General features: G+C 41.5%; 5 protein-coding genes across 5 annotated transcripts in view; 1 reads left to right on the forward strand and 4 right to left on the reverse strand.

Annotated features, from left to right (window-relative positions):
* Positions 1–1,336, reverse strand: part of C922_00763 (hypothetical protein) — a gene marked incomplete at both ends in the record, with an annotated part of 2,587 nt that extends 1,251 nt beyond the window's left edge. Inside the window, one exon of the mRNA XM_008816375.1 lies at positions 37–1,336. Coding sequence (XP_008814597.1) covers positions 37–1,336 — 1,300 coding nt within the window. The remainder of the gene's footprint in view (positions 1–36) is intronic.
* A 2,558-nt stretch (positions 1,337–3,894) lies between these two features.
* On the reverse strand, positions 3,895–5,412 carry C922_00764 (hypothetical protein; the record flags this gene model as incomplete). The annotated part of the gene is made up of 1 exon (XM_008816376.1): positions 3,895–5,412. The coding sequence occupies one exon, from the start codon at positions 5,410–5,412 to the stop codon at positions 3,895–3,897; it is 1,518 nt and encodes a 505-aa protein (XP_008814598.1).
* Positions 5,413–6,163: 751 nt separating this feature from the next.
* Positions 6,164–7,717, reverse strand: C922_00765 (hypothetical protein; the record flags this gene model as incomplete). Its single annotated transcript, XM_008816377.1, has 1 exon — positions 6,164–7,717. One exon carries the CDS (start codon positions 7,715–7,717, stop codon positions 6,164–6,166), a length of 1,554 nt encoding a protein of 517 aa, XP_008814599.1.
* A 3,119-nt stretch (positions 7,718–10,836) lies between these two features.
* C922_00766 (heat shock protein 90kDa beta) lies at positions 10,837–13,281 on the reverse strand (the record flags this gene model as incomplete). The annotated part of the gene is made up of 1 exon (XM_008816378.1): positions 10,837–13,281. The coding sequence occupies one exon, from the start codon at positions 13,279–13,281 to the stop codon at positions 10,837–10,839; it is 2,445 nt and encodes an 814-aa protein (XP_008814600.1).
* Positions 13,282–19,636: 6,355 nt separating this feature from the next.
* The window catches only part of C922_00767 (hypothetical protein), a gene marked incomplete at both ends in the record, with an annotated part of 9,344 nt that continues 8,198 nt past the window's right edge, over positions 19,637–20,782 (forward strand). The window contains one exon of the mRNA XM_008816379.1: positions 19,637–20,768. Coding sequence (XP_008814601.1) covers positions 19,637–20,768 — 1,132 coding nt within the window. The remainder of the gene's footprint in view (positions 20,769–20,782) is intronic.

The following is a 20,782-nucleotide window of genomic DNA, read 5'->3' on the forward strand; positions in this document are numbered from 1 at the left end:
CTCCATTTAGTTCTTTCTCCTCCTTTGCGGCTTCACCTCCATTTAGTTCTTTCTCCTCCGTTGCGGCTTCACCTCCATTTAGTTCTTTCTCCTCCGTTACGGCTTCTCCATCCACCGGTTGCTTCACCCCTTCCTGGGGAGTTTCCCCACACACAGGGGCGGTGTGTGGTCCCCCCTGACCGGTAGCAGGAACACCAGTAGTATCCTGACCGGTAATAGCCTGACCGGTAGTAGCCTGACCGGTAGTAGCCTGACCGGTAGTAGCCTGACCGGTAGTAGCCTGACCGGTAGTAGCCTGACCGGTAGCAGCCTGACCGGTAGCAGCCTGACCAGTAGCAGCCTGACCCGTTTTTCTAGAAGCACTCTTTCCATTCTCATTATTTCTGGCATTAATTGAATTGATGATCTCTTGGACGAGCTTCCCCACTAACTTGATAAGCATTAAACAGAAGCTTTCTTTTTTCTTATGGTCGCCCTGTCGCTTGTTCTTCAGGTGATCTTCGTACAATACCTTTTCATCATAGAGCACGTGGTTCGTAAAATACACGATGCTAAACATGCGGAACAGGATGTTTTTTCTCTTTGGCTTTGGAGCAACTGTGCTGGAGACGCTGCTACCAGGACCACGGCCACTTGCGCTTGTTCCATTTCCCCTGCCGGTTCCTTTCGTGGCACCAGACTCGGTGCTGAACGTGGGATGCGCCTTAATGTTGGTGTCCAAATCGAACCTAAATTTTGATCCCTTCTTTGGCTTCACCTTTACGTATTCCCTGAAATTTACTTTGGCTAGCTCAAAGCAGTAGTGCAGTAAACTGGTCTTAGCCACCGTTACATATTTGTGCTTCCCTTTAAATACTCTACAAAGGTACCTATAATAAATGAACGAAATAATCACTCCGAAGATGAAGGCAACCATGTAGGAAACGTGGAATCCACTGGACTTCCGATGGTGGTAGGCATCAGAATCATCATCATCAGATAGTATGGAGGAGTCATTGGCAATGTTTAATAGGGAAAAAAAGTAAAACTTAATCCATCGTTTGTAGTAAATATACAGTCTGAACAAATAAATTAAAAACAAAAGGGACGAAGAATAATAGGTGTGATACAGTGCACTTTTAAACATATATTTCAGAGGGCTAAAGTAGGCTCTCACATCCACTATGTAGAAATGTTTTGAGAGTCTATTTAGGAGTGCGTCATTTTGGTAAAAATTGGATTGAATTATTTTATTCATTTTGTGCCTTGTGAAATAGGTTAACAATACGAATACGCAAAGATATATTTCTACATCGAGTAAGAGGGAGAAGACGAAATCGATGGCGTCAACCTTCATCTTTTCAAGGGTCGGTCTGCTTTTTTGTTGTCTTTAGGGAAAGTTGCGGAATTGCAGCTCATTTTTTTGGAGGAGGCTTCCTTCGCCAGCGCGTCACACATATGTACAGGTGAGGTGTGCTGAGGCAGCAGTAATAATGTGCTCTGATGAAGTGGGGAAGTTCTTCCTCGATCTTCTTCTGCCGCGACAGTTGCGTGCACAAACTTTTGGGGGGAGGAGCGTCCTCCCTTTTGGCGCTATTTGCACTGGATTCTGTGTTATCCGCAGGGTTGTACGTACGATTGCACGTACCATTGCAGGTAGCATTACACGTAGAATTGTGCGAACAACTGCGCGCGGAATGGCACCAGGGGGCGCACTTAGGTTAGTACTCCTTCCAGGGCATTATAGTCCCTACCGGGTCGGGACGCCCATGAGGAGTTCTATTCCTATTTAACAATTTTTTTTGTTTTGTTTTTACTTTCTAGAGGCAGGCGTCCGCGCAGTAAAAAGGCTTCTGAGGTAATGTTGAAAGAAATATGCGACGTAGCATATATCTTCCTGCTTTTTTTTAATTTTATTTTTCGTTACCATTATATCTGTTAGCGCGTAAAACGGCATCAAAAACAACGGGATTCGCGCACTACTTCTACATTTTGCGTTTCTGCATGTGCGGGTATAATATAACATACTCGCGAGTTATAATACCTACGGCTGCGTGTACAAGAAGTGAGGTTGAATCATTGAATACGGTTTGAAGAAACAAAAGGACTGCATGGTAGTGAACTCCCTTTTTTTTTGACTACTGCGAAAGAAGTTCGACCTACCCGAACTAGTGCATCTAATTAGTTGCGCATGATCTTATCGGGTGCTCCTTCTCGCATTTACGATACGCCGCTCCCGTTTTCAGTTGTTCTTGCGGTTATACAAACGAGTATAATTATTTGTTTATATTTACGCACGCATGGTAATATATATATTTTTTTCTTCTTCCCTTTTTGCACTTGTAACTTGTGAAGGTTTTCTTGTGTTCTATATTTGAATATATATCTGTTTTCGTAAATACGCACAGCTGTAAAAAGGTTAGTTCAGATCTCATTTTATTTTTCACCTTGCTGCTTGGTTTGTTTTTTTCTTCAATACGTGAGTTTGTCAGCTTCTCAGCTTCTTAACTTTTCAGCTTCTTCACTTTACAGTTTATTTGGTCCCCCGAGCAACTGGGCACCCATATATTTTTCTTTTCCTAGGTTGGATTCTGCTTCCTGCAGCTCTGCTTGGTTTGGTTGCTTTTCTTTGTCGCATTGGGTCCCTGGCGCTTGTGCGTTCTTTCTCTTTTCAGTCCTACCCCTGTTTTCATTTCTCCCTTGTCATCCCTTTATGAACACTTAAACATTTTCCTCGCTCCTTTGCATTTTAATCTAATGCGAGGCCGGGTTTGTCACAAAAACATACGCACGCGTAGCTGGCTACGTGGTCATTTATAAGTATATCGGCGGATGCATAAAAAACTAGGCGCGTCAAAATGATAATATATTAGGAGTTTACTATGCTAGGAGTTTACTATGTTAGGAGTCTATTATGTTGAGAGGTTACTATGTTAAGCAGTTACAATATTAACGTGTCAATATGTTAATACTTTTTTCTTATGCCGTCATGGCGCGGCTATTTTTTATGCCTACCCGGCGGAATCAAAACTATTTTTTTTTTTTTATTCTTCACTATTCAGCAACATATGTGTGTCACATTTGCCATCGGGTTGCCTTTTGTATACGGCCAAAAAAAAAACGTATCTAAAAAATGGCTCTAATCAGGGACAAATGTGATGTTCAAAATTAAGCAGTGAAATATAAAACAATTTTTTTATTTTTCTTCTTTGACATTGTATCAATTTTACTTAATGATTTGTTTCGCACGTTTCTCGTTTTGGCTTTATGATTTTTTTTCTCACAAGTGACGCGAAATGGAGAAAAGAAACCAGCCACGCTTTTATAAAAAAGGTGAACTAAAAATGGAGGCGAATTGTAGTACAGAGTTAAAAAGACATTATTAAAAAGAATAGACAAAAAAAAAATAAATAAATGAAAAAAGGAAAAACATAACACGCTGATTTCATAAAAAATGGTCGAATACCACCGTGTTGGCTATATTTGCGTGGGGGAAGTTCTTCAAAAGATCGCCAACGAAAGAAGTTTCCGCCTCGTTCGAAGCATGACCAAGTAAATGCACGAATGGGGCTAATATTGAAGGGAAAAAAAAAACAACATAAAAAAAAATAAAATAAACGGGGCGTTTTATAACTACAACATAAAAGGAACAAACCTAGTTAGCGTCAAATGCTCACAGAAAAGAAGCTACACACTTAAACGGTACATGTGCGTAGAGCATTTATCTGCACACTACACTGGCATTGCTTTCTGTGTCGATGTGCACGCACATGTGTTACTATGGCAAAAGAGGCTCGGGGCGAGAGGCTCAGCGTGGGCGGCGCGACAGCATTGCGAAACCACTCGTTGTAGGGGCACCCCCATTCCAATCGATCTCGTTGCACCCCCTAAATGCACCCCCCCACAGCAGCGCGACTATCCCCCCTTGACGTTAATCAGGGGGAGAAGCCGCCTGACGACATGTATAAGCGAATCTTGGTTTCGCAGAACCTGGGTCAAATCTTTATACGCCTGAGGAGCTTCGTCGCGAATTTTAGAATTCGTGTCACATCGTACGCCCTTCATGATGTTTACAAAATCGGCTTGATTAATTATTTTCTTTGCATGCGTTCTGCTCAGCACCCTGCCACAACCGTGCGAGCAGGAATTGTAGGATAGCTTGCTGCCCTTTCCTCGGACGATATAAGAACCGACCTTCATATTTCCCGGGATGATACCTAATTGATTTTTCTTGGATGATGTTGCGCCTTTCCTTGTTACATACATGTATTCCCTTTTGACTTGGCTATCTTGGACATAGGTCACCAGTTCGTGGCTGCAGAAATTGTGATGTATGTTTATGGCATTTTCCCAATCCAGTGTGCAGTTAACTTCTTCGTTGATAATTTTTTCGATAATTTTCATCATATAAATTCTATTACATTTTGCATACTCCTGACATAAGCGCATATCCTTGAGGTAATTTTGTCCTTGTTTTTTTCTCAAGTCCAGATAGGCTAGGTCGTTTCTTTTTACTTTGCTTTCTTGGCTAGCCAATTCATCATAAAATTCAGCTGTCCTCTTCCCGATGTTCCTACTCCCCGAGTGTATTAGAATGTAAATATCAGATTCTGGGGAATGGTTTCTTCCGGAATTATAGCTGGGGGGGGTGTCATTTTGGTGAGTCTCTTCTGATAGGTCACCATTTAGCGATTCCGCTTTCTCATCATCTGACGCGTCATATGCAATTTCGATAAAATGGTTTCCCCCGCCTAGCGTCCCCATTTGCTTCAAATGTTTAGGGGTCATTATATGAGCCATGTTGCTGCTGGCATATGTGGCCACCAACCCGTCCAGCACATTTTTTGCATCAAACACTTCTTTCTCATGCGAATCGAAACTTAAAGGGACGTTCCGCTTTATCTTCTGGTATATATTATTTATGACATCCTGATGGAGGTTTTTTTTTTTTAACCTGTTAATTTTAACACAGAGAACGCCACATCCTATGTCAACTCCGACCCCGTTAGGGATGATAAAATGCTTCGTTAAAAATACAGAGCCGATTATGATTCCTTTCCCTAAGTGTACATCTGGGAGGATGGTCACATGCCCTTTTATGATGTCCAGCATGGCTAGGTTTTTTATTTGTTTCAAAGACTCATTATCTATTTCGCTTGTGTACGCTATGACATCATTGCATTTGTCAAAGCGGAGTAAGTACGGGGGCGGTCGGCTGTTGCTGAACCCGATTTCGTTAATGCCGTAAAAGTCGCTCACCTCGCTGTTAGCGTGGAAGAGGTGTGTCTCTCTCCTCTGTTTAAATTTGAACGCGCTTTTTTTTGGACTCATTGACGAGAGCGCCCCGCTGCGTACGTAGCATAACTCGCGCATCATGCTACTGGGTGAGAGGCAACACGCGGGGGAGAGCTGTAGGATGGGTAGCCACTTCATGTTATGTCAAGCTGGGTCCATCAAAGGGGGAAGCACGATTCGAATGGTAGGAGCGGCTTCACTGGTGGCGGTAGCTTGAAAGGCAACCGCTTTCTGGATATAAAAAGTCGTGGCGCGCTGCAAAAAGTGATTTTGTTTTTCCCGCATGGGATTGGCTCAGATCGGTGCATTTACGAAGGGCTAAAAAGAAAAAAATTCACCAAAAAAATTCGACGCATATGCATTTAAACGTAGGTTACTGCGCACCGAAGTACAATGTGTTGACTGTGCATGTACTCTTCCTATTCGGCACTCCCCCCTTGATGGGCCCCTTCTCCATTATGCGCGTGAGTTCAGCGATCCCATCAGAATAGATCGCCAACTGGGAAAAGTAAGGGTACCATGGATCGTCCTTTACAGTCCGCTTCCAACCCGTTTGGTAACCCATTTAAGGTTGTAAAAAAGGGGGATGTCTTTTATGCCATTCCGCGCTGCGTTTTTCTTTTTTTATAAATGGCCAAGTTGTTTGGAAAAAAATGTAAAAAAAAAAAAAAAAGCAGAGAGAGAGAGGAACGTCAAGGAGGTGGACATTTACGAGGGTACTCTCAACTAGGCAGGTAGAAGTTGCACAAAGGTACATACATACGTGTGCTTAGAAGTGTGGTATGTAGCGCACACAGATGAGGATGCCCCCAACAGGTGCTGGCCACCATAACCACGTTACCGCGACGCCACGACCAACACACCACCACACCTATTTGGGGGTAGTCCATCAAGTGGGGGAGAGCATGACGCGCTCGCCCACATCGGCGAAGTCGTCCACGAGGATTTTCCTGAGGAGCGTCGTCGAAATGGAAAACTCAAGCAACTTGTTCTTCCTCTGTGAGACAGCAAAGATGGAGTCCTGGTGAATGATTATGCCTGCCACGTGTCGAAGAAGGGGGTGTTTAATCACTTTAATTAGCTCAAAGTTATTAATGTCATATTCTTTAATATCATGCGTCTTGGAGCTTCCGACAAAAATGTGATTATTTTCTTTATGAAATAAAATCGAAATTGGAGAAAAAACAGGAATGATTTTTACTAAATTAAAATTCTGGTCATATATATGAACCCCAGATTGTTTATTCGAAACATAGCATTTCCCCATGGAGTCGAAATCTAGGCCACGGATTTCTTCATTTTTATTCAGCTTTATAACTAGCCCGTTTGAAATGTTTTTGTACAAATCTATTGGCTGACCTAGTTCTCCGCTGTCAACATCGAAGCGTAGGACAGATCCAGTATTCTGGGAACTTATGTAAAAGTACTGATTATTTTTTTTAATGCCATATGGGTGTATCATGAGTGGGTTATTCTGTGGGTCCTGTTGGATAAAGGTGGAGACATAGGCCCTCCTATTTGATAGCTCCTTGATACATTCACTAAAATGAAATATTTTGGAGTTTTCTATAAAGGAGTCGGTAACATACAAGCCTTTCTCATGAAGTAGCAATCCCCTTAGACTTATGGAGTTAAAAAATTTGCCTTTTTCTTCAAAAGGTAGTAGTACCGATCCTAAGTAATAACCATCCCTCGAGAATTTACAGATATTATGAATGGAGTTTTTCTTCCTTCCTCCATGAAATGTTACATATAGGTATGGCCCTTCATTGATCAGTGTGTACACATTGGTTAACTCCGTTTTGGTTATGTTTTGCATATGATTGGACAAGAAGAGCTTCCCATTCGTGTATACCCCTTTGTAATTAACAGGCAAACAATTCAAATCTTGCAGCACCAAAAAATTGTGCAAAAAATCGTAAAAGCTATTTATTTCCTTCGTTTGAAGTATTTCCAGGTATGTGTACAAAAGGGCATTTTTCTCTATTTGACTTCTTTCCCTTTTTTCAAAAAAAGAAAACAAAATATTTTTGTACGTTTTTTTTGAATACTTGTAATTGTCCAAATCGGCTTCTTTATAATCTTTGTTCACTTCTGCGTCTGCGATGTCAGACAAGTGGAAGCCCCATTTTTCTAAACTGCTGTACACCAGCTCTTTGCTGTTCGGGGGGAACCCAAAGGAGTGCAGGAGCTCATTCGTCGTATCGTCTATGGTCATCATGGGAAACTCCCTCGCGCTCTTACTATTCATATTCGTATTCATGTTACTGTTACTGTTGCTTTTCACGAATAGGGAAATTACCAGGATGCTTATGATGGATATGCCAATTCTCGTTATCAGGTGGAAGAGCGTACTCTTGGGCATTTCATACTGTGCATGCTCATTCGCGTGGTGGTGCTTTCGCTTGAAGGGGGACCCACCGTTCAGCAGCCCGCTCTCCATCGCGTTCCTGGGCTGAAGAGGTGACACCGTGAAGCAGTGGTGTTGTGACACGGCGGTGTGGTGATGCCGCGGTGTGGCGGCGTAAAGTCAGTAGGGTCTTCCCACCTAGGTTATTTCAACGAGGCAGCCCCGTGCCACTCCGCGGCTGCAATAGCCGTCGTTGCAATAGTCGCCGTTGCGTCACCACGGTGCTGAGGGAGCCCCTCAACAGTGTGCTCACTTGGCTGGGCAATTTTGTGTTCCCCTTTATGGCAGAATCCTCACCCCAAGATGCCCCTAATTATTTGAGATAACTTTTCTTCCAAGGTGGGAGGCACTACATACACTTAGAAATACGTGACCCCCTTTTGGAAGGAAATCTCCACTGGCGACAGAACGTGAGCAATGATCCTAGCCACCGTATGAAGAGAGTTCTTTTCCTGCACTTCTTATTCGAATCAGTAGAAGCGCGAACATGTTATCTGAACTGGTTTGAATGTGCATGTCGGTGGATCTGCAGGAAAGTGCCCGTTGATTCCCGCCAGGCAACATGCGCCGTGTACTACGCATCACACATTGCGCACTACACGTTACATACTGCATGCTTTACATTAGGTGTCACGAGTTTCGTTCAGCATTTTTTTACACTTCTCTTCCTTAGCTGATCGAAATGGTTAGGGGTTAGAATTTGGAAAAATCGAGCTGCGCCTTCTCTTTTTTTTTTTCTGCCAAACGTATAAACATTTAAGAATCGACATTTCTTTTTCGCCTTTCCCTTTAATGGTTTTGTTTCCTCTTTTATTTGTGGGCGTTACTTCTGCAACGAAAGTTTAAAAGCATGCAGAAGAACACCCATTATGATACCACCTGCGAACACCCCAAATTTGTATGCCATTTCTACGCAGCGTAGTACGACCATTTGGTCCCCCCCCTTTGGTTTGCTTATATAAAGTGCAGCGATAAAAGATTACATTCTTTGTAGGCGCAGAAAAAAGCAGTTTCACAATCCGAAGGAAAAAAATAGCATTTAAATCATCACAAAATTGTTGATAGAGGAGATACTGTAAGGATGCGTCGTAAGAACGTCTTCTGCGCACAATTTGTCTACAGGTGAAGAGCAACAAGAGCGCCGCTTTCTTTTTTTCGAAAACTCCACTTGCTCGTTATTGTCATTTTCGGGGGATGGGAATGATCTTTTTAGCGAACAAATATATGAGAAGAAAATTCATATTTAAAATGCATGTCATCATGCGCATCCAGCTCGTTTGCATGTCTTTTTCATGAATTCAGGAGAATATTTTCCCCATGGAGAAACAGAAATTTGTAAGGGGACCCTCCTGTTATTCATGTGTAGCTTTAAAGATACATCCGCACATGCGAAAATGTTAAGATGTCACGTGAAAGGTGGAAAAAAAACAGAAACGGCGTAAAACATTCGTGTAGTCCTCACCATCACGTTAAGCATACTTCTCAGAAATGATTTCACGTGTTTGGATTGCTCCTCCAACGGAGGGTAGACATGCACATTGGAAACGTGGAGAGCGGTTGCACCCCCATGCCAACAGCGTTTACGCCAAAGTCGAGAAACCATTTTTAACCTCCCATTTGCATTTCCTCATTTTGTCAGATTGAAAACTACTCGCTTTTGACGCTCATTTCGCTTCATGTAGCCCCTTTTAGATAGCTAAAAGGAGCACAAATAAAAGCATCGCCGTTTTCATTTATCATCACATTGTAAGGAAAGAGGTAAGGGATATATGGCAAGGGAAATTCATTTTTACTTTTTCGCTGCGGACGCAGTTTGAAAATATACGTCCGTCGGATGGCCATATGGCAAAGATGATTGGTAAACAAATTAACGGGAGACTTTTAGAAGAAAAAGGGGTTCATGTTCCTAGCCGTTGCGTACGTTGCTGTTCCGCAAAATGGGCTCCATAACAAAGTTAAGTTTTAAAAATTGTTCTAGCTTCACCGCGCGCTTGTCATTGAAGAGGAGAGCAAACGATTACATTCACATGTTTATCGATGTGGCATATGGGCGATATGCATTTATGTACTTTTTTTTTTTTTTTTGTCACTTGCAAATTCGCAGTCAGACCATTGTCGTGCGCGGTGTGGGGGGGCACCCCCACCTGGTTTCCCTCCGGAGAAACGAAATGCGAATGTTACAGCGGGCTAGAAAAACATCGCATCATTTTTATTAACACGGTGCAGACCTAGCTAGTTTCCGCTGCTCTTCATGATGAACACTTGCACGGTGACAAAGTTCAGCTCATTGGGGCTGAATGAAATCGCAGTGAAAGAAAGTCAACTTATGCTTCTACAAAATTGAAACAATAAGTAAAAAGGGGCTACAACCAGTTTGGGCATACTCAGCGGAGTAGAAGCCATTACGCAGAAAATGTACCCTTCAGCGCTTTCCACCGCATAACCCTAGTAAGTGATGCGTGAATTCCTTTTTTGTGCGAAGCGCACGTGGGATGGAAAGAAGCCTCTGACATCACACTATTCTTCACCAGTTCACTTAACGACGGGGGGGGTGAACTTTCATAACTGCATTTTTGCACAACATTGATCTGCTAAAACGGTTACTCTACTTTTAACCACGTTCGCATAAAAAATTATGTGTAACTATGCGTAATATCTGCAAATTGCACAGGTGGGCAACATAGGCTCATTATATCATTGAGATGTACGTAATGCATCCCATACGCATGCAGTGGTAGAGCCTTTTTTTTTTATGTTAAATGGAAATCTTCGTAAATGCATTTTTATGAACATACATAAAAAGGGTGCTTTTATTTAAAATGAGAATTGTAAAAGAAGAAAAAAGGGAGTGAAAAAAGAATGTAAAAAAAAAAAAAATGATGCGTGTTATTTAGGTACTTTTTCCTCATTTCGCGTGGGTGTGGCTCACGTGCGGAACTAGTGAGACTTCTTCATTCATCCAGGAACATTATCACAATGGCTACCGCCGATGCGGTCCCCGTGCAGCTATTCTCCATCGATGCCACCGATGGAGGCTCAAACTGGGGTTCGCTTTTCCCACTCCACCCACTGCGAATTAACAGGTAGGTAAACATATATACAGACATGTGTGAACGTATATAGGTATGCCTCTGCGCGGATACCCTGCGAGCTCAGAGCTCGTCGTTCTTCGGAGCGGACTCGGTCGCGGAGTCCTGCTTCTGTATCTCGTCTTCGATGTTGATCTCCTCGTGGAACGTCTGACCCTCGGCAGAATCCTCCTGTTCCATTTTCTTGGTCTCGAAGATGGCCGGGTCCAAATCGTCAATCTTGAGGTTGTTGTCTACTCCTAGCTTCTGATTAATGTGGTCGTAGACAATTTGGGCCAAATCTGCCGTGTCCTCCAAGTCAAAGCCAGATGCCAATTTGGCAGACTGGTAAATAATTTTAATGCTTTCAGTTAGTTGAGAATCTTTCGGATTGGAAACTGACCTTTTTAACAAGTCGATCATGATTGGATGATCTGGATTAATTTCTAAAATTTTTTGGCCACTCATAGCTCTGATTTGCTCTGCATTATTAACATTTATTTTCATTAGCTTTTCCATTTGTCCTGATAATCCCCATTCAGTGGACACAACGGCGCAGGGAGCGTCAACAAGTCTTCTCGAAATTTCCACCTTGAAAATTTGATTTCGCAAGGTATCCGAAATGACATCAATCAATGCCTTGTACATTTTTTTTACTTTTTCTTCTTTTTTCTTCTCATCATCAGTTAAGTCAAAGGTAATTTCTCCCTTCTGAATGGACTTGAATTTTTTCCCGTCATATTCTTGTACTCTCTGTACGCAGGACTCATCCACCGACTCGGTTAAAAACACAACGTCGATGTTTTTCTTTTTAAAAATCTGCAACTGAGGAATTTTGGACAAATATTCATACGACTCTCCCGAAGCGTAGTAGATAAATTTCTGATCCGGTTTCATATTCTCTACATAGGTGTCCAACGAAATGCTTTTCGGGTGCAACATGGTTTTGAATAAAAGTAACTTAACAATTTTGGATCTATTAATATCATCCTCATAGCATCCTGTTTTTAAATATTTCCTATACTCTTTGTATATTAATTTGTACGTACTTGGTTCATTAATTTTTTTTTCGATTTCTTTTTTTTTTTCCTCATCCGTTTCTTTTGCTAGTTGTGCTCTCAAATCTTCCTTGTTTTTTTTTCCATTCGTGTACAGAGTGCGGAAGGTATCCAGGATCTTCCTCACAATTCTTTTCGACACAGCTTTTAGAATTTTATTTTGTTGCAGTTGCTCTCTAGACACGTTAAGGGGGAGATCGTCACTGTCTACTACTCCCTTTACGAAGCTCATATATCTGGGGAGGAATTCCACAAATTCGTCTGCTACGAGAACTCTCCTGACGTACAATTTGATGGAGTTTTGTTTGGTGAACAAGTGGTCATTTATGGATGGAGCTCTGGAGGGGATGTATATTAAACACTTAAATTCGATTTCTCCCTCTGCGAAGAAATGTATGTGATATAGGGGTTCATCATTGTAGCCGGACAGTACACTGAAAAACTTCTTGTAATCTGCGTCGGTTAACTCTTTGGGTGGCCTTAACCAGATAGGCTTCTGCTCATTCATTAGTTTCCATTTTTTTACCTTCTTCTCTACAGTTCTTGTCTTTTTGTTTGGGTCATCCGTTTCCTCCACTTTAACGCTGTCATAGTTGGGATCGTTTTCCATTTCTTTGGCTATATCGGCCAGTACTTCCTCCGTGTAGACATTTTCGTGTAGCAGATAAATGGGGTACTGAATGAACTGACTGTACTTGGAAATTAAGTCCACCAACTTTTTGTCATTCATCAGGTTGGTGGCGTCGTCTTTCAAGTGTAACGATATTTTCGTTCCTCTCTTCAGGGTCGATCCCCTCGGATCCTTATAAATGGAAAATTTAGCATCAGCGGTGGATTCCCAGATGTACTGCTCGTCATTATTATTCTTCGTGTACACGATGACTTTATCTGCCACTAAAAATGCAGAGTAAAACCCTACCCCGAATTGACCTATCAGACTCATGTCACCTCCACTTTTTGATATAGCTTCTAAAAAGTTGGATGTCCCTGACTTGGCGATCGTTCCCAAGTTGTTAATCAGGTCTTCCTTTGTCATACCTATGCCTGTGTCCGTGATGGATAAAATGTTCTTTTCCTTGTTGGCTGATATTCTTATTTCCAATTTTTTCTCCTCTCCTAATACTTTTTCGTCCGAAAGGGACATGAATCGAATTTTCTCCAACGCGTCGGCGGCATTGGAAATTAATTCTCTGAGGAACACCTCCTTCTGCGTGTACAATGAATTCACAATAATGTCCATCAGTCTGGTTACCTCCGTCTGGTACTGGTGCTGTTCTATGCCTGACGTTGGTTTTTCATTGTCGGAGATTTCTGGGATACTATCTGTGTCCTTCTTTATTTCTTCTTTACTCCCATTGTCCTCTACTTTTCCTTCATTACTTTCGCACAGCACGTTGAAGTTTCTGGGTACCCAACTGGGGAGTAGCGCGCCGATGAGTAGTGCGCAGGGGAACACCCTGTTGAGTTTCATTTTGGCAGCGGAGGGCGTACGTGTTGTGCTCTACTTCGTCCGCTTCGTCACTCCCGATGGGCTGTTAATCTTTGCAAGCAGATCGGCCACGAATAATTACTTCTGGATAACCCCTCGCCACCAATTAATTATCGCTTACTGACCGTCCTGGCACAAACAATTCTTGCACACACACACACTTGGGGGAGAGGGAAGGGCCGCAACTACACACATGTATATATACATGTGCACGTACATATACAAATACACCTGCGCGCTTACTGCTGACCCGTTCTAATTAAATTATATTTTACACAATGTATACTCACGTGAGTTTGTTTCATACGCACATGCAGCCCTGATCTCTGCTTCTGACTGGAGGACGAGGTACCGTCCGAGTTGTCGTTGTAGAAGCAGAAAGTGGGGTCTGCCTTTTAACGTAGGCCCCTCTTGCGTGGGCCTAAGGGCTTGTGCGTTCCAAAGTCATGCGCCTACGCATGCGTGTATATGTAGGTACATATGAAAACATTTATGCCTATGCATGCTACAAATTTATAATGACGCAAACGTTCAAACGAAAGCTGCTACACTGTCATGCCTGTTAATTCGCTTTCCGGTGAAGTACGATCTTAAAAAAAAAAACAAAAAGAAACAGAGCGATCAGTTTACGACGCGGGGGTGAAAAAAAAAAAAAAAAAAGAAAAGATAACTGAACCGATAAAAGGAAAAAAAGAAATTAAGCTTACAGGATGAAGAAGAAGTTCATGTACATGATAAGTAGGAAAAAATTATATTAATAAATTTAGGTGAAAAAAAAAAATTGCAAAAAATTGTATGGAGGAATTTCATTCTTACAAGTAAAATAAAAAAGAAAAAAAAACTGTTTAAGTAAAATTATTGCTATATTTAGAAATGGAATAAACTGTGTATTAACAAGAAATAAAAAGCTACATAATTTCCCGTGGCTTATTCTTAACGCTATATGTGTATTTTTTTTTATTTTTTGAATTACAGCAGGAGGTCCCACTTAGGATATTATACGCTTCGTTGGTAGCACGTCGTATGTATGCAAAGGAGAGGCTATAGGTATGTGCTCTTTTGGCATGTTCTTTCCCGCGCGCGAGGTTAAATTTGCGATAGTGCTTGCGTGGAAAAGAAACGGCTACACATTTCGACTCCATTTGGGTAAGCTGGTCAGTCGCATTTGCATCAGCATTCGCATTCACCTTTGAGTTTGCACTTATTTTCCATTCACATCCACAGCCACAGTTATAGGGTGATATTTCTTTCCCCTTGTGCGTTTTTTTTTTTTTTTTCCTCTTTGGAATGAACAAAAACGGGGGCACACTGAAATGTGCCAACTGGGCAGCCAATTCGTCCATTTTTGTGGGAAGCCCCGTTTTTTTAAAAACCGAAGCTAATTAGAAAATGTGGACGAAGGAAGGGGTAAGCATTGTGCACTCTTGTATGGCATGCAAATGTAGTGATGTGGCAGGGGAAGTCCTGACTTTGCACACATAAAATAAGGTACACTTTTTTAGTGGTTCCATAAGGGACATGCCCCAAAACAGGGCAACGTCAGCTCCACACGATTTACATTTTGTTTTTATTTCATTCTATCTGTTGAACCCGCCATACTCAAGTGCTGAACAAAAATGCACATGAAGCATCAAACATGTGAAGACAAACTGAGGGGGAAAAATGTCAATTCGCAAATGTACAGATACTCTCCACGTAGTTATATGGGTACACACACAGGGGCATGTCGCCGTCAACGCTTAGAGATAGCCATATGGCACCCCTGTTCCAAATGAACAAATGGAAACAGGCCCCTTCGGGGCGCGAGCATAGTTATAATTTTTTATATTGCTTAAAAAGAAAGAAGAAAAAATGAGCAAAGGAAGCGACAAAAAAAAAGGAACGCGTACCAACTGCGTAAAATGCGCCTCGTTCAAGGAAACAAGATTTCCCAACCGTAGCACAAACGCAGCTACGTAAGGCTAAATTTTTCGAACTCACGCATTTGGGGGAGACTTTTTTTTCTTGTCATTTCCATTGTAGTGTGAGAGGATATATGTGTCTGTTTCCAAAATGGCGCATCCCTGCTTGTTTTCGTCGCTTATACACTCTCTTGTGCATTTATACACAGTGTAGGATTCTTGAGCAGCAGCGTTTCTCCCGAATGAAGGAAGCGAGAAAAAAGGCAAACTCAATTTTGTGAAAAGAGCATGAAAAGGATTATCATACCCTTTTTATGTGGAGAGGAATACAGCTTCCTTTTCGCAAACACCACTGTTGACTTCTCTTTAGACATTGTGCGTGGCCCGTCAAAAAAGCAGCATCTTGGGGAAAAGCCAAATGGGTGAATCCAACATCGATGAATTAGCATAACGCTGCTAACAAATAGCCAATCAATTGCAATAATTATTGTCCCATCGTTTCAAGTTATAATTCCCTTATTAACAAAAGATGTGTGCAGAGAAGGAGATGCAAATTGAAGTGGCCACTTCACCTGAAAATGGGCATCACTGGGTGGAAAAAAAAAAAAAAATAGACAACGGGGAAATTAATCGAACAAGTAAACAACCCTTCATCGAAAAATTTAGCCATTGCGAGAAGTGCGAACGACGTGTAAAATTACACACACGTGTCTACGTTTTTTATGCGCAGCGGTTGATACGTAACTGAATTCGCCTTGACGATGAGACGGTTTTCCTCACTGAAAAATTTTTTCCTTTCCGTTTTCGATGGCTCGTTTTTTTGTAAGGAAAACACACCAGTTGCGCAAAAGGGGCACTTCTACAAAAGGTAGATAGGCATATGATCGAACATCTCTGTAGGTTATATGCACTTTATTTTTTCTAAAGGGATAGGGAACAAATTAGCGTGTCGTTATCCACGCTGGTAAGTTTTTCTTCGCCATTTAATTCTTTTCTGTTTCGATGATTGCTAAATTTAGCAGTGACCAGCGCATGCATATGGAGGGATGTCTCTGTATCGGGGCAGACTCTGCCCTGCTCAAAACATGCATAAACATTTCTGTGAAAAATGTCCCTTTGTAATGCCGTCTCAAAATAACGTGTGATCGTTCATTCAAAACCTATTAAAAGGAAAGGGGGAAAAAAGTTGCCACAACCTTTTATTCATTTTTATTCCCTCGGTGGTGAAATAATCTGTCGCTCTACCTCTTGGGGCTGATAGGAATGTCATATAAAAAAAAAATAACAACCATTTTGCCACCTTTACTTTTTGTTTTTTTCTTTTAGTTGATGCGAATGGTAGGATAAACTTCTCCGTAAAGCTCTCCGGCATTTTGCAAAACATTGTTGTATTTTTTCTTTTTTTTTTTTTTTGCTTAAATTTATTTTTTCACTTTTTGTTCCTTTTACGTGTAAGTCGGGAATTTCGCCCTCTTCAAAGGAACAAAATTCAGCTGCGCAACGTCATTTTGCGGGTACCTTTTGGTGTACGTAGCCCGAGTTAACAATACTACACGTACATGCGGGGAGCCTACACACACGTGTTTATATATATATAAATATGCGTAGGGCCCCCCTCATTTCGCGATATACTCCCCAAGGATTGGCCAAACTTATGGAACAAAGAAGCACAAAATGGCCAAGTGTATTATTCCCATTTCACCGCCTCGGCAATTTACACCCTCGCGAAGGCGTCCGAGAAATCGGTCTGGCAGTTGCTCTTCCTCGTTTGTGAATTTTTAAATGCAAACCGATGAGTGGCAGGAAAATGTAACTGCTACATGTAAACTATGTAAAGAGAGGCAAAAAAAAAAAGAAAAAAAAAATTAATAAAAGAGAAATGAGACCATTGACCAACGTGACACTAACCCAAATGGCCAAGCGAAAACCTGAGCATTAAGCCATAGGCATGAAAAATACATTTAGCCCGTTTTAGCAGATTTCTAACTGGGCTTATTTTTGCCTTTCCATTTACTCGCGCACGCGCCTTTATCACTTTCTGTACGCAAAATTTTAGGAAAAAAAAAAAAAAAACGCTTCGCTTTTTTACCAGCGTGTGTGCGATTGGTTTGATTACGTACGTTTACGGTGCGTTTTTTTTTGAGCTTTGCATTTAACGCTTTGCTTTTCGCTTTTCACATTTTGCATCTCTCCGAAGCACTCGTAATTCACTTCGTTTTTTTTTTCAGTCTAAGTCGCAGTTATCCATGCATACAATAGCACGTGTGCCCCATCGCGTTTTCACCAAACGTACGTATGCTTAAACATCCACGCGCATGTGAAGAAAGGCGCACAGGCGCATAGCTCATGCCAGCATAAGTACAAACGTAACACTGCACCAAAGGGATACCTTCCTGAAAAGGCATAGTACCCCTTGAATAGAAAAAGAAACAATTTTCACAAAGTGCAAGCCATTTAAATCTTGTTAGGATTTTTTTCTAAGGGAATAACTCTTCACAGTTTGTACCCTATCATTTTGGTGGGAAATACCAGTATACTTCCCTTTTTTTTTTTTTTTTTTCATGTCCTCCATCACATGTATGAGAGGAGCATTATTAGATAACTGCAATTTGTTTTACAATGCTGTTCTAAGTTTGCAAATACACACATGTAAACGAACATGTTCACCTGACCGTATGAACATATGTTCTGGTGGGCTCGTACGACTATGCACGGTGTGTAGCCGTTCTGATCAATATTAACATCGCAGCTTATTTCATGCGTCCTTTACTGTGATGTGGTTTCCTCCCCCCCTTCCCACATATACATTACCTGCTATATTAACATACCATGTTATTAATACGTTTTTCTGTTTTTCCACAGTTATGCGACATTTGTCCGGTTTTTTTTTCTTGAGTTTATTTTATTATCATTTTCGTGTTATCCCAACTGCTTTTCCGTTACCCCTCTATGTATGTCTATTATCCCAATTTCCCCTGTAATTGGGCAGCAATTTTTGGTGTTTCGTGAAAAAAATATATATGAGTTTATTTTTAACCATCTTACTACTTTTTCTTTGCCGGGACAACTCCATGTAGCTAATGTTTATAGTTTTATGAAGGGGAATGCGAAGGGTGATGTTGAAAAAGAGGAACACAGCAAAAAAAAAAAAAAAGGATAGCTGAAAGATGCAGATTTTTCTCCCCTTCGATACCCTTTGTCACTCTTTGTTCTGCTCCTTATCCCTCCCCCATTTGGTACATTCACAAAAAGTATCGTTATAGAATCAGCGTATACACAGCTCCTTTTCCCCCGATGAATGTTTTCAACCCTTGGGACGAGCGCATTGTTTAAGCAACCCCATACATGTACATAAGGACAGGAGAGCCTCTTCACGAATATATGATCATACTCACCACCCTATATGTGTATGCATTCTTTTTTTTTTGGATAATGAGGAGTGCAAAAAAAAATAAGGGGCCATTTACTTGGTAAAATTGCACGTATGTAAGTATGTGTTAAATAAATTTTACAACTTGTGCCATTTCTTTAATGCAAGTGCCTGTGTGTCTGTGTTCATATCCGGGTGAAAACCAACTCGTCCACATACACGGGCAGTTCCTTCCCCATTTTTACGTTAGCCATTTCGTTTGGGTTCATTGGACAGAGTTATTAATGTACTTTTAGTCCCCTCGCCTACAACCCTATTCTACATTATTGTAATTGGTTATTATTATTACTATTATTTTATTATTTTTTTTTATAGCATACAATTCTATCCCAATAAAAGCGATTCATGTTTTTGTTTCATTCTAATTCGTTTTGCTTAATGCTAATTTGTTTGGCTTAATGATAATCCGTTTTGTTTAATCCAAATTCGTTTTGTTTAATGCTAATTCGTTTTCATTATTTTTGCGTCATTTTGATCATTCTTTTTTTTTTTCTCTTGGCGCCTAATGAGTGCACGGAATGCCCTGTACACACCCCTTTTTTTTGCCTGATGTTAAGCAGTGATGTGTTCGCAAAATATTAGCAGTAAAAAGTTGAGTTGACATTGTGAATGACTTCGCTTGTTACTTTGAGAAGGGGAGGTGGAACGGGGGAAGGGGAATCCTTTCTTGCGTTTCTCGCTGAAATGATGCTCGTATAATTTTCTCATAATTTGGTGATAATCCGCCGAAATAGTGCCAAAATAGGGCCAATTTTTTGCCCCACCTTCGCCACCTTCTACCCGGATTTCTTTTTTTTTTTAAATTAAAATCCCCATTCAACGCACCCCAGGGCTCGCCTCAGCACAGGCAGCCATATATGTGTGCATGCACGCGAAGATACGAGGACCACCCCTACATTTACATGCGCGCGAACCTTCATATGCACGCACAAGCGCACATATGCCAATGCGCGCCAAATTTCTTCGCTCCTAACGTTGTTCTACTCAACGCTCCACAGTGGACAGTATGAACACACCATACAATTACGGAAACCTAAGCGTCAACTGCCAGGTATCCATAAAACACAAAAAGCTGGTTAGCACGCAGAATGAAGAGGCGAATAACAGATACAGTGAGCATAGCGTGAAGAATAATTACCAACACTGCGGCGATAAAAACGTGCAAATGTATAGTAACATCTGCAATATATTGTGCGGCGGCAGTGTACAGAACGGGCCAAACGGGCCAAAGGGGCCAAGCGGTCAAAACGGGCCCAATACTCCCAAGGGGCCCAATGCCCCTAAAGGGCTTCACTGCCCCAGTGCCAATCACATGTGCGACAAACCTGGCGAGATTTACCACCAGGTGCACAACAAAGCGGAGGCAAACAGAAACAAGCGTCCATATGTGCATTCGCAAAACAGGATGACCTATGGGCTCAGTGAAGTGAACGAATATGAGAAGAGTGCCGCTTTTGCAAAGTGCGGCTCGTATAAAGATACATACACCAATCAAGGGGAGCACTTTACAAAGTGTAGGAAAAAAAAAAATGTCAACATGGTGAATGCCGCAATGGGTAGTAGCCACACAAATGTTACTGTCCGTGGAGCTAGCAGCTGTGGCATGCCCCCTTTTATCAACCGTGCAACAACTGTAAGTCCTACAAATGGAACTCCTACAACTGGAAGTCCTCCAAGTGGAGAAAACCCTCCAATTGGATTTACACAGGATAATCCCAATGACCCCATTAGTGCAAACAAGGGAGGGAACCACCTGATGTTCCATGACGTCAAAAGTTATGGCATTAAAGAGATTCACGATAATATTTTCTCAAAAAATTGTCTACTTAACACATTTGAAAGTGATCCGAAGTACCCCTTTGATGTACCCTCAAATGGGAGAAATACAACCAAAAATGGAGTGTACCAAACAGGAGAAATGTACTGTAAGGAAGAGAAAGCCACCCCGGATGAATTTAGTTCCCTCTGCTTTGGGGGAAACAAATCGGGTAGTAAGGTCAGTTATGAAAAGAATAGCACAAAACAAAGGAACCACTATGATGATGGGATGATAACAAACAATTCCTACTTGACAGACAATGCTCATTATGATGCACACCAGAACAGCATTCAAAATGTGGATTTACTCTCCTGTAAAAGTAGTTCCAGTGTG

This window comes from Plasmodium inui (genome assembly GCF_000524495.1).
Source record: "Plasmodium inui San Antonio 1 unplaced genomic scaffold supercont1.2, whole genome shotgun sequence".
NCBI lineage: Eukaryota > Apicomplexa > Aconoidasida > Haemosporida > Plasmodiidae > Plasmodium > Plasmodium inui.